Source organism: Carcharodon carcharias, chromosome 10 (genome assembly GCF_017639515.1).
Source record: "Carcharodon carcharias isolate sCarCar2 chromosome 10, sCarCar2.pri, whole genome shotgun sequence".
NCBI lineage: Eukaryota > Metazoa > Chordata > Chondrichthyes > Lamniformes > Lamnidae > Carcharodon > Carcharodon carcharias.
This window is the reverse complement of record NC_054476.1, coordinates 62,017,820-62,034,512: the sequence shown is the minus strand read 5'-3', so window position 1 is coordinate 62,034,512 and position 16,693 is coordinate 62,017,820. Positions and strand designations below refer to the sequence as shown.

At 40.3% G+C, this 16,693-nt stretch overlaps 1 protein-coding gene across 2 annotated transcripts in view; it reads left to right on the top strand.

The window, feature by feature from the left end:
• pgghg (protein-glucosylgalactosylhydroxylysine glucosidase) overlaps window positions 1-16,693 on the top strand; it is a 45,785-nt gene that overhangs the window by 4,061 nt on the left and 25,031 nt on the right. For both annotated transcript variants that reach the window (XM_041198345.1, XM_041198346.1), the window contains exons 2-8: window positions 226-492; window positions 2,710-2,920; window positions 5,897-6,332; window positions 8,379-8,498; window positions 9,959-10,090; window positions 11,315-11,426; window positions 13,999-14,071. In XM_041198345.1, the coding sequence (XP_041054279.1) occupies window positions 226-492; window positions 2,710-2,920; window positions 5,897-6,332; window positions 8,379-8,498; window positions 9,959-10,090; window positions 11,315-11,426; window positions 13,999-14,071 (1,351 nt within the window). The remainder of the gene's footprint in view (window positions 1-225; window positions 493-2,709; window positions 2,921-5,896; window positions 6,333-8,378; window positions 8,499-9,958; window positions 10,091-11,314; window positions 11,427-13,998; window positions 14,072-16,693) is intronic.

The following is a 16,693-nucleotide window of genomic DNA, read 5'->3' as shown; positions in this document are numbered from 1 at the left end:
TGCTGTGTAGCTCAGGTCCCTGCTGCACAATGCCTGTGACTTTGTATTCAAATAAAGTGTGAATTCCTGCCCTATCCCTACTCTCTTTGCCCTGATTATCTGGAGTGAAGGAACCAAAAGAATCTAACTTCATGGGCACAACGGGGGTGGGGGTGGAGTGGGAGAATGAGAATGAGAAGTGTGTCATCATTTTTATTTTACCAAAATGTTTTCTTCCTTTGGTAGACAATACATGCAATATGTCAGATTGTGAAGATGACCCTGCAGTGTTTTCCAGCAACACCTTGCCCTCTGACCTTCGTTTTATGGCAACAGTTGCCAATGGATACCTTGGCACTAGAGTGTATGGTGACATAATGCATATTAATGGGGTATACAACGGTGAAAATAGTGATAGCTGTCGGGCAGATGTACCATCTACTGTTAATGCCAGACTGACCATACCTGGTGAGAGTGCTTTGAAAGAAACCTACACCTTGAACACCAGAACAGGTAAAACAGATCTGTTTATCTTTAATTTTATAAATTTACAAATGCTTTTTTCCAGATTGTCTGTTTTGTTCAAGCAATGAAGATTTTCATTGTTAGCAGAATAGGACAGCCAGTGTCTGATAGTAATGTCAATGTTTTTTGTAAATGTTTGTACTTATCAAGTGAAGGATGTAAGTAGTGCAGAAAGGGAAACTTCCCATTTTGACCCCCAGTGGAGCAGCAATGACCTCTCCAAGATCAGTTGCAAGGTAATTAGACACAGTAAAGTTTCCTCTATTGACACAACAATGTTTTAGCCCCAAACCTTGGTGCAACATTTTGCATTTCAGCTACTTTATGGTTTCTGTTTGAGATAACAAATGTATGTTTAGATTTATAACTCATTTATAATCAATGGGTTGAAAATCTAGGCCTCAATTCCAACTTATTTATTATAGCGATGAACAAAGTTAGACTCATGATTGTGGTTAAGATGACTTCATCTCATGACGCTATTTTTCTTAATGTTTCCATGACTCCTTAGTCGAGATTCCTGAATCTGCTCATTTAAATCTGTCTTTTTTTTTCATCATCCAGGGAACCCTGGCTTTGATTGTCTTACCTTTCCCCATTATGGAAATGTATCTTGACTGTCCTGAATTATCTGCTCTTTTAAAGGCATTCCATTGTTCCCTCAAGATTTTGCCTGCCAATCTTTGATACCAATTTCCCTGGTCAGATCTGTACTCATCCCACTGAAATTGGCCCTCCTCCAATTTAGTACTTTAGGTTGCTTCTTATTCTTTTCCATGGCTAACATGGATTATGATCCACTTGACCCACCTCATTCCCCAGAACCAGGTCCAACAATAGCTCCTTCCTCATTGGGAAACAAAAATGCTGATCAAGAAAAATCTCCTGATCACATTTAAGAGACCCTTCCCCCTCTCTGTCTATTACTATCCTAGTCTTATTTGGATAATTTAAATCCCCCCATTATCACTACTGTACAGTTTATGCACCTCTCTGTAGTTTCCGTGCAAATTTGTTCCTCTATATCTTTCCCAATAGTGGGAGGCCTGTAGGACAGACTCAGTAGTGTAATAATACCTTGATTGTTCCTTAACTGTAACCAAATAGATTCAATTCTTAACCTCTCCAGGACATTGTCTCTCACCAGCATTGTAATATTCTCCTTAGTTATTATAACCACCAATCTTCCTTCCTTCCTTCCCTATCTTTCCTGAACACCTTGCACCCAGGGATATTTAGTACCCATTCTTCCCCTTTTTTGAACCATGTCTCTGATATCACCACCACATCATATTCCCATGTAGCTATTTGTCCCTGCGGTTCACCAGCCTTATTACCACACTTTGCATTTACAAACATGCACTGAAAATGTAATTTAGACCCTATTGCATTACCTCCTAGCCTGACCCCACCTAATAGCCTCCTGTTTCTCACTCTCGTGCCATCTGCTTCTCCCAACCCGTTTATTACAGAGTATATTACACAAGATAAAACCAAGCTTTGGTTTGCCCTCACTTAGCATCTGCTATTTTTTGTTTTCTTTTGTGAACTTTAATTTGCACATCTTCCTAACGCTACATCCTTGTTCCCATATGTCTGTCAAGTTAGGTTAAACTCTCCCTAATAGCACTGGTAAACGGTCCAGAAAGAACATTGGTCTTGGCTCTGTTCAGGCGCAACCAAACCTGCCTGTATCGGTCCCACTTCTCCAGAACAGGTCTCAATATCCCACAAACCTAAAACCCTCCCCCCTGCACCATGTCTCCAGCCATGCATTCATCTACTCTATCCCCCTATTTCAATACTTACTAGCGCATGGCACGGGGAGTAATCCAGAGATTGCTACCTGAGGTCCTGCCTGCGCGATCTTTCTTAGCTCCCTAAAAGCTGATTGCAAGACCTTATCCCTCTTTCTACCTATGTCATCGGCACTGGTATGGACCACACCTCTAGCTGTTTATCCTACTCCCTCAGAGTGCTCTGCTTTGAAGGTCAGCTTTAGCATTCCAGTACAGAAGGTAAATAAATGTGTGAGATGCTGTTGTTCAACTGCTGCTGCTGTTGTTTTTCTAAATACATGTTAACCATTTTTTGTCCATGTCTCCTAAAAATAAAACAGCATGAATGAGGATTGCTTTTCCAGCACACAAGTTTCTGGAATCCCTTTCTCCAGTTGCATATTGATTTCTGCTTTCCTTTGCCTAGGTGTATTTTGCTGTATAACAGAGACACAGGACTTCAAAGTGATCCAGCAGATATTTGCCCATCGCACTAAGGTCCATCTCATGGTTCTCACCATAACTTTGGAACGGCTGACCATTTCCAAGGAGCAGTTCACAGTGCAGATAAAATCATCGTTTGTTCCCCACAGCCAGAATATTGATTTTGTGACTGGGCCAGACTTCATGGGAGCAATGTAAGGGTCAGAGGATGATTCTTGCCATTCTATGTTGCAGTCTGGGGCAGCAAAGTTTTCACAAATAGTGTTGTTTAGATAAAATTTCCTTTTCTTCCTCTTCTCTTCCTTTGTCTGTAGTGGAGTTGCTGACGTCTTGTTCAGTGGGCATTGTCAACCCTCCAGTATCTGATCCAATTAGATGGCGAATGTCAGCAGGCTGTTGGATTGTAAGGACAGAACTGTATGCATGTTGACACATCCCTTCTTGAACATTTGCCCCCTGAACATTCTTCCCCCTTAGATAATTCATTTGGACCCTCTTAGTTTGCTTATTTTTTCCTTTAACTGCTATTGCTGGTGTAACTTCCTGTTGTTGTCCCCTTGGTGAATTGTTCTTATAAACTATCACCCTCTCCTTGAACTTTATCTATTTTATAACATTGATATCCTTACATTTTGCGCTCATTAAAAGCTTAATTTTGTTTTCTGCATTTTTTCTCTCTATATACATTCAATTGAGAATCATTGGATGTTTTTGCAGTATAAATACAGATGAAGATGCCACTTAGTCCATCCAACTCATCCATGCAGAAAGTTTGTGGCCTCCAACAACTGATGAATGATTCTAGTGTCTTGCTCCCACTGTTTTATCTGGAAATCCATTTTGTATGTTGAATTGATGTTTGGGACGAATACTTTAAATACTAAAATTAGATTACTTACAGTAATAGCCACTAACCTGATCATTCCTGTCAGTAAATGCCCATCAGATATTTCTGTTTTATATATATTTATTATAATTACATTGTTATATTTTTAGTATTATTTGCTAGCCTACTTGGCTCCTGAAGATGCTGACCCATCCTGAGCCACCAATAGTTTATTGGTCCTGAATCGAATATCTATTCTTCATGTGTGCAGCTAATATTGGCTAGCTAGTTGACTGTGGTGGCCATCACAGCTGAGCCTAATCTAGTTTTCGTCCCATGTCTACATGTACTTTCTCGAAAGAGTCATTTGACAACCATCAAGACCTTGGCTGGTTTTTATTTCTCTCTCCAAAGCTCAGGTATATTGGTGATTGATGGCAGGATTTCCATGGTGGTAGTGAATTTTTATAGGGGGGCTGTGGTGGGATTTCCATGAAGGGGTGGCGGTGGCAGCATTTTCATTGGGGGAGGGGGGGGGGGGGGCCTCCCATTCGTCCGCCATAAATTTCCCAGAAGAGCCACAGAAACCCCAGAGAAATGCAGTTTCATCTGTTTTTTGAGGTTTGCCTTGATTTTCTGCTGAAGTTACAGGGGATGAGCAAAAAACCCATGGTGGAAATTCAACCCCACTGTGGTGACAGTCAGTTTGACTATTGGGGCAGTGTGGTAAAGCTGCTTACCTCATTAATGTGGGCAGCATTATCCATCTTCCAGATATTCCTATACTGAGTATCCTTCCCCTAAACCAGTGGCTCCCAAACTTTACATACTGCATACACCCATCCATATCTACCAGTTCCCTGCATACCCCTAATAATGTACAGGTTTAATATTTTAATCCCTTTAATGCCCAAACATTGCACAAAATGTACAAATTATAATACACATACATACCATAAACAATGCCTTAAACTCACTTTTTATATGACAGATTTGTTTGAGCATTGGTGCGAAGTGTTTGGAGCGTTATGTGATAATTTGAGTCATAAGTTGCTCAGTAAATTGGATACTGAAATATTATGCCAAATTTTTGTGCATTTCACATTTGGGTGAACAAAACCTTTGTTGATGCACTGCACCTGCATCCTTACCCTGCCTGACCTCAGATTATCCCTCCTCTTTAACATCTTCCAGTCACAGCTTTCTAAATTGTTATCAATGGTCTGACTATGAGAATACTCCCTCACTATTTGTTATTACTGTACACCATGCTGTGGGCATAGGTAAAGATGGCAGTAGCAGCCATAATGTTGCTCCCTTAGAATAATAGACTTTCACAGCACAGAAAGTGTCAATCTCAAAATCCAAATCATTTATTTTTAACAAGAAAAGCAATGATCCCAAGACATAGCCTTGAGGGACTCCACAGCAGTCTTTTCACCATACAGAAAATCATCTATTCACCTCTATTCCATGGCTCCTAACCCTTAATCAATTTCATACCCAAGTTACCACCATCCCTTTAATCCCAGATGCTTCTATTTTCTCAGGCTGTAAAGACTGAGTGGGATCAGATGATGTGCACCTTCCTTCCTCAACAGAGCCAGCTGAGATATGTGGATCTCCTGGAGCTTATGGCTGGTGGTTAAGGCCAGTGGGCTGAAGATTTCAGCCCTTTATTCCTTGAGACTTCATCCATCTCCAGCCTGTAGGGTTGCACACTCAGGAAACCACCAGAAGTCAGTGGATTTTACCAGACAAAAGGTCAGATATTTGCAAGTGATAGTAGCCTGCACCAGGACGGTACATTGTTCCAGGTGACCCTTCTGGTTCCAAGTTGTTTGAAAGAGGATGTGTCTACTGAAACTCCCATCCTGCACTAAGAAGCTCAACAACCTCTCTGAAGAGTTGCAAGTGACAATTACACAGAGATCTATCGTCCAAGACAAACCTGCCAGCCTGTCCCTGAGCCACGCGTGTCCTTGCTTTAGGAAATATGCAACAGACAGACCTAGCATACACTGCGAAGAATCCTAATATTTTTTCTTTACACACAAAATGCAAAATTAATAAATTAAAAAATGAGGAAAAATACTTAAATGTTTGCATTCGGCCTTAAACCCACCATCAGACAATTTGTCCTGTATACCTCCCTGGAGATGTGCCTCATGGCCCCAGGGACACGCATGCCACAATTTGGGAACCACTGACATAAAATAGACAATTTAAACTTTTTTTTCATATCTGTTCTTATGAATTGTAGCCCCTCAGCTGTCATTGCTTGAGATCAGTTAAGATCTTTCTTCAGACTCTCCAAAAATGCCTTTCTTTCTTTGTAATTCAGGTACATCTATGGACAGACACTTACTCCAGAGGTCAAAGGTGCTGCAAGGCAAAGTGTCCATATGATCTCAATGCCGCTTTCAGAGTCTCTGACTCTGTTGCCTAAGGAGCAGAGAAATTCCTGGGTATTCCTCACTTCAGTGGCTGACACAGCGGACCAAGCGAAGGGGTGTTTTGTGGAAGGACAGACCCTGGTCCAGTTAAATCAACTGTACTCTTCGCACGTGGCAGCATGGGCTGCATTGTGGAAGCAGAGCTCCATCAACATAAGAGGCTGCAGAAGGCTAAACCAGGCCCTGTATGGGTGTCTATATTACCTGTTCAGTGCTCTCCCCCCTCTGAAACCTACAGATTTCCAGTATATCGGACTAAGTCCTGGAGGTCTCTCCAATGGGGGTAATGGAGAAGATTACCATGGCCACGTCTTCTGGGATCAGGTAGGAGATATTAGTCATGAAGAGTCAGATCATGTGGCTGGATTTTGTGCATTGAAGGAATTTTGGTGCAATTTTCATGGATAAGAGTCTTGCTGATTCCAGTGGCTGGGTGGAATCTGATCCCAGTTAATTTTCAAGGGTCAGGACAACTTAAATATTGCTGGCAGCATTACCACTTCTGTCGAGGAGCCTGCCCGTGGGGGAGATATAAAATGCCTGTGGTAGTCCTCGCACTTGCAGAATATAGTGTGGCTTGTGCTTCAAGGCTGAATGCAATTTTAAAAAAAATGTCCAAATCCGTTTTAAAGTGGCTCTTTATATTTTAAAATGCCCTGCTCAGCAACATAGCAATCCAATAACTCAGTATTTCTTGGATGCAAATGACAGGGCATATGTTAGATAATGTAATCCCTTTTACTTTTGAGGGAACTCGGCTTTGCAGTTGCACTCTTGCCTGAGTCAGAAGGTAGTGGATTCCAGGAATTAAGTACATAATCTGGGCTGACATTTCAGTGAAGTACTGAGGGAACACTGCATTGCTGGAGTTACTGACAATGAGGTAGAGGTAACTGATCCTAAGGTACTATTCTGAGGAGATCAGTGGAATTCACATTGCATTTACTGAACACATACCTACTGAACACACACATACCACCCTATTATTCAGTAACCAAGGAAGTAGAGCAATCACAATTATCGAAAAGCTCTGGTTTTCATCCTGCAATTTATTACATTTTTTATTTATTTATATATATATATAATGTGTGTGTGTATATGTATGTATATATAAATATGTGTGTATGTATATGTATGTGTGTATTATATATATATGTATATATATATATGTATATTTTATATATTTACATACATACTAATCAGCAATGCAATTAGCCACATATGGGGCAGAATTGTCTGCTCTTGCTGTTGACAAGCTTGGAGGCAGAAAAGGCATGTAATTAGCCAAGATGGTGGCAAACCGGAACTCTACCGCCTTCCCAACTCCACCAGAATTAAATTCTCGGCAGGAAGGCCCATGGTCGACCTTCCTCCTCTGTCACTTATTTAAGGACCTCAGCCCACTAGTATTAACCCAGCTGCAGGCAGCCTGTTGCCATGTGGCGTGCACAGCAGCCAAAACCGTGTGGCCAGCTTGTCACTTCCAGGAGGAGTAATTATATCCAAGGCACTCAGTGATTGATTGAGGGACTGGACATCTGGATGATGGTTTGGGGGGCGGGGGTCGGCGGCGGCAGCGGTTCCTGCTGAGAGCCAACATCCTGCCCTTGTTGCTGATCCTCTCCACACTGCTCCCTGCGAACCCCATTCAACAAAACCCCCTCCCACTTTCCCCCCATATTACTTACATGTGGCTGGGGTTTCTCCTTGATCCTGAGACTCTGGTGCCTGTCCTTCTAGCAGCAGCCATGGCCTTCCAGATGGCGCTGCTGAGTACAAGGGCTGCCAGCCTCTGTTTGGCTGCAGCTTATGTTAGGAGACTTCTGCCCTGGGGAAGGCCCTCCAGTGGCCTTGCCACTGCCTGATTGGCTTGTAGTTTGGCAGGCCTTCCCGAAAAGACGCAACACTGGTCTCTACGAATGTCCAGCCGGCAGGCAAGACCCCTAATGCTTCAACAATATTTCACCCATGGATTCCCAATTGGCCATATACCCAGTGCTATATATTGCATAGCACAGATGTCACTTTTTAAATTATAAATCCATTTGGTGGAGCAAAGAAAAAAATTACAAATCCATAAAAAGACAACATTTCTTGTTCCTGCTTAGCACTTTGGGTGAGATCAGCTAATGTGGACACATTTTGGAGAACCAAACCTTGTCTCATACCATGTCACATGGTACATTAAACCACTAAGCTCAGAGAGCCCAGTTGTTATATTTATCAATTTAAAAATGCCTGTCACAATCTCTGATTGATAACAGGATGACATTATCATCACATTCCTCTCTGTTAATTAATTTAGTACTCCTGCGAGCCAGTTATTAATTGCCAGAACCCCTTTAAAATATTTGACATTGCTTGTTTCAGGAAACCTGGATGTACCCGAATGTGCTTGTATTCTATCCTGAGCTGGCACGCACCCTCCTTAAGAACCGTATTCGAACACTTCCTGCTGCCAAGTGCATTGCAGGACAACAAGGATATATGGTAAGCAAGTAGCAACAGGACGGTTAAGATGAAAGCAAAATACTGCGGATGCTGGAAACCTGAAGAAGAATCATACGGACTCGAAATGTTAACTCTGTTTCCCTCTCCACAGATGCTGCCAGACTTGCTGAGCTTGTCCGGTTTTTTTTTGTTTTTATTTCAGAACAGTTAAGTTCCTTTTCACATTGTAGACTCACTATCCCTCACCCACCTTTATTGTTAACAGGGTTTTTCCCTTCATCTTTTCTCCTCTCTCCTCCCTGAATATACTGGGTCTGGTAGTGAAATGGTTCTACTAGCACCTGCTACACTTTCATTCTTAAAAAAGCAAAATGATAGTGCTTTTTCTTGCATTGACCTTAATAGCTGAGATTTACCTAGGTGTGTACCTTTCATTAATTTCGCAGAGGAAGGTCAGACAGATTTCTTCACCAGCACGTGTCCCACTCCACACGATTTTCCATTATTCATTTCACCAGGGTGATCCAAAGCATCTGACCATAAACCCAGGAAAGTCTCACTTGATGAAAACTGCCAGTATAGCTGATTTATTTTCCATATTTCTGGGAAAAATTGTGTAGTCATAAATGAATGACTGCTATGGTTATGTTTGATTACGCGAATGTCAGAAGATTATTTGACTGTGGTGGGGAGTACGGTGTAGGAGGGGTTGGCAGGACATTATAGCTGAACCTGATACTTTACTTGCTGGACTTGCACTTTGCAGCAAGGGTGAATAAAGTTCCTTACTCTGCCTCAGAAGAATAATTGCCTTTTAGGTCAGTGTGACATTTATTAAATGATTTTGCAGACGGGTAGATAATAGATTGAATGGACAAGTTGTGACAGTAACTCTGGGAGCAGACCACACCAAATTTTGAATAGGCTTCCACTTTACCCAAGTTGTGTGACATGGATGGGAGCAAAAACAAAATGATTAAAAGATATGAAAGAATGAATAAAAATAAACACTGGTATGACCGGAGTCCTTTAGTGAACATACTTTGTTCAGGAGATTCCTATGTTCATTTGTAATATTGGATAAATGAAAATAGCCTTTTCTCCCGGTCACACAGCAGTATTTCTGGTAGCATGACCTGCTCTATGTTGTGATCAATTTGTGAAAATTAGTACTGAGGCATACAAATGCAATACAGTACCAGATGGCAGTGATGGCTCCCTTTCACCAGTTTTGTACTGTAAATGTGCAGAAACTGACACCATATCACACACAAGCCATACAATACCCTGCCGGAGTGAATTATTCCCTTGTATTGTTTTGGGAATCAATATCTAAAACTTCATTCTAAATATCATCTTCAGTTACCAAAATGATAAATGTTCAGAATGACAGCTCCTATTAATCTCAGCACAGTTCATTGTCTGCTAGTGATGCTGATATCTGTTTTACTTATGTAAATGGCACTGTGAATTAAGTTTAATATCTCTTGTTTTATAAGGGTGCCAAATACCCGTGGGAGAGTGCTGTGAGTGGATTTGAGGTCTGTAATGAAGATGTTTATGGATTGAAAGAAATTCACATCAATGGTGACATCTCATTTGCATTTCAGCAGTACTTTTACTTCACCCAGGTGGGTACTGTACATTTTGCTTCTGCATGTCTCCTTACATCAGACTATTACTGATGTTATTGGTGCTCCAGTTTGGAATAGTTAGATGAGGACTGCACGAGTTTTGTGGACATGTTGCATGATGCTTCTGTAATCTCTGGCTTCAAACCTATTTATTCATCTCAGTCTTTCTTTTTGAGTGGTATTTAATCAATACCACTATGGTGTTTGCTGCTTTGAACTTTTCTGTTGTTCCACTTAAACTGTAAATGCATTATCTAACGTTGGTCTTCCTCTCTCCCATATCCTTACTGTTGAGGTCAAGACTAATCAAGACTGACTCATTGTTTTCCATGATCTGAAAACTGTGGAACTCATTACCTCCCTTCATCCCTGCACCCTGCAATCTGAAGGATTTTGAAACCCAAATTCTGTGGTACCGAAACACAACTATCTCATTTCAACCTGTAGGTGTTTTGAACTTTGGGCCTTGTGTATTCATCTTAGTTTTTCGATTTTTTTTAAAGATTATGTTTTCTTCTAATCTTTGTAACTCTTCTATCCTCAAAGTTGCAAATTTATTAGCTCCTTTATGCTTGGGCAAGAAGAAAACACATTTGAGGCTCTGTGGAGAGAATTTAGGGCTGTGGACATGGTGAATTTGAGGCCTGCAGAATGGAAGATTGGGAGCAATACTATGTACAAGATGTTGGAGGTGCCAAAAAAGAGTTTAGGATTAGTAGAAGGACTAAGTTTTGAGCACAGATACATTGGGAATTTGGGAGAATTAGAAAAAGTGAGTTTGGGAGCTTTTAAGACCGTGATTTTATAGGGAAGTTTGGTGACTACTTCTTTACCTGGCTTGTCTTTCTGTAAATGGTGTAAATCTGCAAGAGACTTGTATGTTTGAGATTTGAAAACACAAGATGCTATAACTATGAGGTAGGTAACATTAAGAACGTCCAGAGAGAAAACTGAGCATTTGCCCTTCAAACCAACTTCACCCAGAGCCCATGTTTATTCTGTCATGGACACCCTGCCCAGCACCTACCTGATCCTTTACGTTATGGAACATAAAATTAATTCTGCTATTTCCCCTGAACAAATTCAAGCAAGGCTGTAACTCTGAGTCTGTTTTCTCAAGTTGGAGCATTTAGGCCATTGCAAGTTTCTTAAATTGAAATATCTATTCTCAGTTATTTCTTGGATGTTTAATTTAATCTCATGATTTACTTTTGGTTTTAGGACCTAGAGTTTTTCCAGAAGGATGGGGGTTGGGATGTGGTTAGCAGCATAGCTGAGTTTTGGAGCAGCCGAGTCACTTGGAACCCTTCGGAGGAGTGCTACGACATCATAGGTAATGGATATGAATTCAAGCAAAACCATTCAGAGCATTTTTGTGATGATTTGATCATCTGTGCAGTTGTATTGAGAAGTTTCTAACATGTTTGTTCAGCCAATCTCAATGAAGCTGTCTACGAGTGAAGACATATATATTTGGCCCATTATATATTATGTCACCTGCACCAACACTAAAAGAGCCAAACATTGTCCCAAACCTTTCATTCATTCCATATGTTACAAAACATGCCAGAAAATTAAGTAATGAGACAAGTGTGTGCATATTGAAAAATTGGTGATAATTATGAGTGATTATTCAAAAATAAGGGTAATTTGGATGGTCTGAAATATTTTAACCTTTAACAATAGTACAGGAGTTCTCAGGAATGAAACCGGGTTTCAAGTTAATTCCCACAGAGTATTTGGTGCGAACACAAATTGCAACATGTTTATTAAAAGCAGAAAAATTCTAGGTCAGCCAAAAGTTTTTAACAGAGAGCAATGCAGTAACATTGCATTTACATAGTCATGCTCCCTCAGAACCTCAGTCATTACAGCTCATCCCTTTTGCACGTTAATCGCTGGATTATTTTGCATCCTGATATTTTCCTTGCTCTTTAAGGCAATAGATATCCTGTTTTTTCCCAATCCTAAAGAAATAACTTCATGTTTTTCTCAAGACCAACCAGCAATGATCATTTTGTCACCTCTTTACCAATTCATCTAGTGTCACTGTTCTACTAAACAAATGTTTTTCTCTTTTTCCAAACCTGCATTACAATGGCCTATACCCCCTTGCTTCCTTCTCTTTGCATGGAATTAAATTTGTCTGTAATCAACATGCTATAATAGAAGTACATAAGTGCATGTAGAGCACTTTGGGACTTCCTGTGACTGTGATTCGACACTGTTTCAATGCAAGTTCTCTCTTATACAGCTTATCAGTGTCCTATTCTAACCCATTGTTTCCCATGAATTGAATGTTGTGGAATGACTTACCTCCTTTAAACTTCCCTTCCTTATTACTATCTACAGACTTTTAAAGGCTTGGTACCACTTAACTATTATTTCTGATTTACGTACTCTTGCCCAAGCTGTTTTCAACTTTAGTTGTGTCCTATGCTGTTGGCCTCGCTTGTCTCTCTCGATATTAAAAAAATTGTATGATTATATTAATTGCTTTCTGTCCTTCACTGAGGTTGAGGGAGAGAGAAAGAAATGAATGTGTTCCATATATCCAGTGACCTGACAATAATTTGGCTGGAACTATTCTCTTGCATTTATTCTGGGGGCAAACGTATCATGTTAATAAAATGGAGAGGCATCAACACTAGAAATGGAACTGTTTACACATTTTAGTCATCTGTATCAGCATCAAGCATTCCATATTAGATACAGAATAGGTTACATGCAAAAAAGTATCATCTTTATTCTTCCCCAGTAATACCATAATGGACAAAAAGTGGGATGTGGGACTAAGTACTACTGCTCTTTCAAAGAACCAGCATGGGCATGACAGGTGATGGGCTGAATGGCCCCCTCCTGTGCTGTACGTTTCTATGATTCTATGAACTTCAACCTCGAGCAACAGTGACATTTCCTCATTAACAGTAGCCATTCTCCTAGCCTTTTTGAATGGACCTACCACTTAATTGTCATTTTGTGCTGAATTTTATGCAGTAATTCTGTATGAATCCTTGTCCAAATCATTTTATGCAGTACTTCTGTATGAATTTTACTTACTCTTTGCTCTAGCTGTTTTCAACTTTAGCTGTGTCCTACTCTGTAGGCCTCGCTTCTGTCTCTCGATATTAAAGTCCTCATACACACTATCACCTGTTGCGGCTCCAAATCTTTGCCTAGCCACAATTCAAACACCAGAAGTTTGTACCTGAACATATACTGGTCCTGAAACAAAGAAATACCAGCATTTAAATTATAGAAAAAACAAGGTTTCCGTGGTATATTTCCCTCAGTAGGAAGTGCACACTGCGCAAGCGTTGTTTGTAACTGTACACGAGTAGCTGTGTTTTACAGGGTACAGTAACTCCTGACCGATATTTTACAGTACAAGTACAGTACAGCACTTTAATAAAAATGAGTTCTTGTTCTTGCTTTCTTGTTTATCTTTTCCTGCTTTGTTAAACAATTTCTCCAGTAAAATTGTCTTCAATTTAATCAAAAATATAGTTTTTATTGCTTCTATGCCTTTTAAAAAGTCAAATGTTGGGGTGGTGTAATCTCTCTATTTAACTCCCATTATAAAGTACATTGGTGATTTCGTCCTTTGCAAGAATTCTTGGGAATGTAACCCCAGCGAACGGTGGAACTTTTGCCATACTGTAGCCGTTTGAATAAAATATCAATCAAGGTAATAAATATGAAAATCATTCAAAATAATATCAGCTGTTCTAATGGTTAAGTTTTGTTGGAATGAGCTTCAAAGAGCCAGGCGGTCTTTTCAAATCTCAGTTATGATTCTTCTTAAATAAGGTCATTATTACCAATGTGTGAAAAAACCCAAACTAAGATGGGAACCTATATTTTCTGTTGGTCACTGTTATTTCACTTCATGTAATTTCTTCAAGGAGTGATGCCGCCTGATGAATATCAATCTGATGTAACCAATTCTGCCTACACTGCTGTGGTGGCCAAATACAGGTGAGGATGGGACAGTGGGGGGTAGAATTTCTTTTCATGTTTTTCTAAAATTTTTTTAAATTGAGGACTGAGAAAGGGCTGAAATTGTGGCATTAATTGTGATCAAAATAAAAGACCAATGATAAGCTGAAATAAAAAGAGAAAATGATGTAAATACTCAGCAGGTCTGGCAGCATCTGTGGAGAGAGAAACAGAGATAATTTTTCAGGTAGATGACCTTTCGGAATATTGATCTGCTGAGAAGTTCCAGCATTTTTTGTTTTTATTTCAGATTTCCAGCTCTGCAGTATTTTGCTTTGATATATTATAAACTGTCTTTGTAACCAGTCTGTAGAGTGAAACATAGCAAGGACGCTTAAAATTGTTTGAAATATGTTGTGCAATGCTTTTTTTTATTTTCTGGTGAATTTTGAGCTCAAGCATCTCAATAACTTCTTTAGATGTATGGTAAAGCTCTGTCTCCTATGTCCCAACCTCAGAAAAGTGACTTCTCAAAAGCACCAATGTGATATTTTCCAAGCCTAAGCAGCTCTCCTTATAGTTCAAGAATGCTAATTAGAGACAGTTTTTTGTTATTGTAGGCCTATGCCCAATAGAAGTGAACTGAATCTGCACAAACTTGCTCCAAATAAACCTTTACAATAGCAGTGAAAGAATTTATCCTTCAGCTTGAATTGGATTTGAACCTAAGTAGCAGAGATGAAAGTCCAGTGAGCAAATATGCTACACCACCCATTTTCAACTTTTTAGAGGTAAGTAGTTAAAAGGTGTCCCAGGACATTGCTGCTGGGGTTTCTTAGGGCAGCACCTTAAGCTTAACTATTATCAGCTACTTCATCAATGACTTTCTGTCTATCATAAGGTCAGAAGTGGGGATGTTGCCTGATGATTGTAGAATGTTCAGTTCTATTCACAGTTCCTCAGATAATGAATCAGTACATGCCAACATGCAGCAAGACCTGGACAACATCCAGACTTGGGCTGATAAGCGACAAGCACCACATGAGTACAAGCCTTAATATTTAATGGCATTACCATTGCCATATCCCCCAGAATCAATATCTATGCATTCAGCATTGACTAGAAAATCAACTGGACCAACCATATAAATGCCATGACTGTGAGAGCAGGTTAGAACTCAGTATTCTGCAGAGAGCAATCGACCTCATGACCCTTAAACGCCTCTCCCATTGCCTACAAGGCAGAAGTCAGGCGTGTGATGGAATACTATCTACATTACTAGGTGGATGCAGTTGTAACAACACTCAAGAAGTTTGACATCATCCAGGATAAAGCATTCTCCTTGATGTCCACCCCATCCACCAGTTTAAACACATCCACACCCTCTACCATGTATTGTGGCTGCAGTGTGTGCTGTCTACAGAAAGCACTGCAGTAAGTCACCAAAGGCTTCTTTCTAGCGCCTTCCAAACTCTCAACCTCTACCACCTAGAAGGACAAGAGCAGCAAGTGCATGGGAAAACCGCCACCTGCAAGTACCTCTCCAAGTCACACACCATCCGACGTTGACGCGTATCACTGTTACTTCATCATTGCTGGGCCAAAATCCTGGAACTCCCTGCCAAACAGCAGTGATTGGCTGCAGCACCTTGGGCTAGGCAAAGAGAAGTCAGCCGAGATTCCCTTGCCTGATTACCAGCCAGTAACTCTTACATGCAGACATCAATAGAAGGAAAAGTTGAGGGAGAAATATGTCCTTCAGTAGGTTTCGTTGGCTGAAAATATTGAATACTGACACACTGTGCTACTGAGGGGCAAAATTTGGATCTGCATGTGTGGTTCTCCATGTACAGATATCTGCTCTTGTGGAATTTTAGGAGGAGACAGTAATCAATCTTGTTTTTTTAATGAGATGATTTAAAGCCAGATAAGGAGCTATTAGGTCAGATGATCAAAAGCTTGGTCAAAGAGGTATGTTTTACAAAGTGTCTTAAAGGACGAAAGTGATTTTGAGATGCGGAGAGGTGTATGGAGGGAATTCCAGAGCTTAGGACCTGGACAACTGAAGGCTCAGCTACCATTGGTGGAGCAATTATGATTGGGGATCCATAAGAGACCAGAATTGGAGGAGTGCAGATATCTGAGCGTTGTGGTGGTTGGAGGAGATATAGAGATAGAGAAGGGGAAGGCCATGGAGAGATTTGAAAACAAGGATGAGAATTTTAAAATGTTATGATATGGCAGGTGGTATGTGCCAGGCTGACCAAATCCCAAAGGGAAACTTGGTGATGCTATCTCAACAATTTTGCAATGTTTACTCATTAAGAGAAGGTTTGTGCACTGAAGTCAGAAGTAATGAGTCCACTATTGCCTTTAGAGATTTTAAAGATTAAATTAAAACATTTATTAATAAAAGAAAAGACTTAAGATTATTGTTACATGGTTACATTTAGTTTTATAACAGTTCTGACAAGATTTATGCTTAACTAGACTCCCAGCTACACACCCCTTTCAGGCAACAGTCCAAAATAGATTATTAATCTATAAAACATCCAGCAAGTTTACCACAAGCAAGAACTGTTGCTGCAAGGGAGGTATTTCACATCATCTTCCTCCCTCTGAACACAAACTCTAAAGGCTTTTATCACCACCTTGACTACT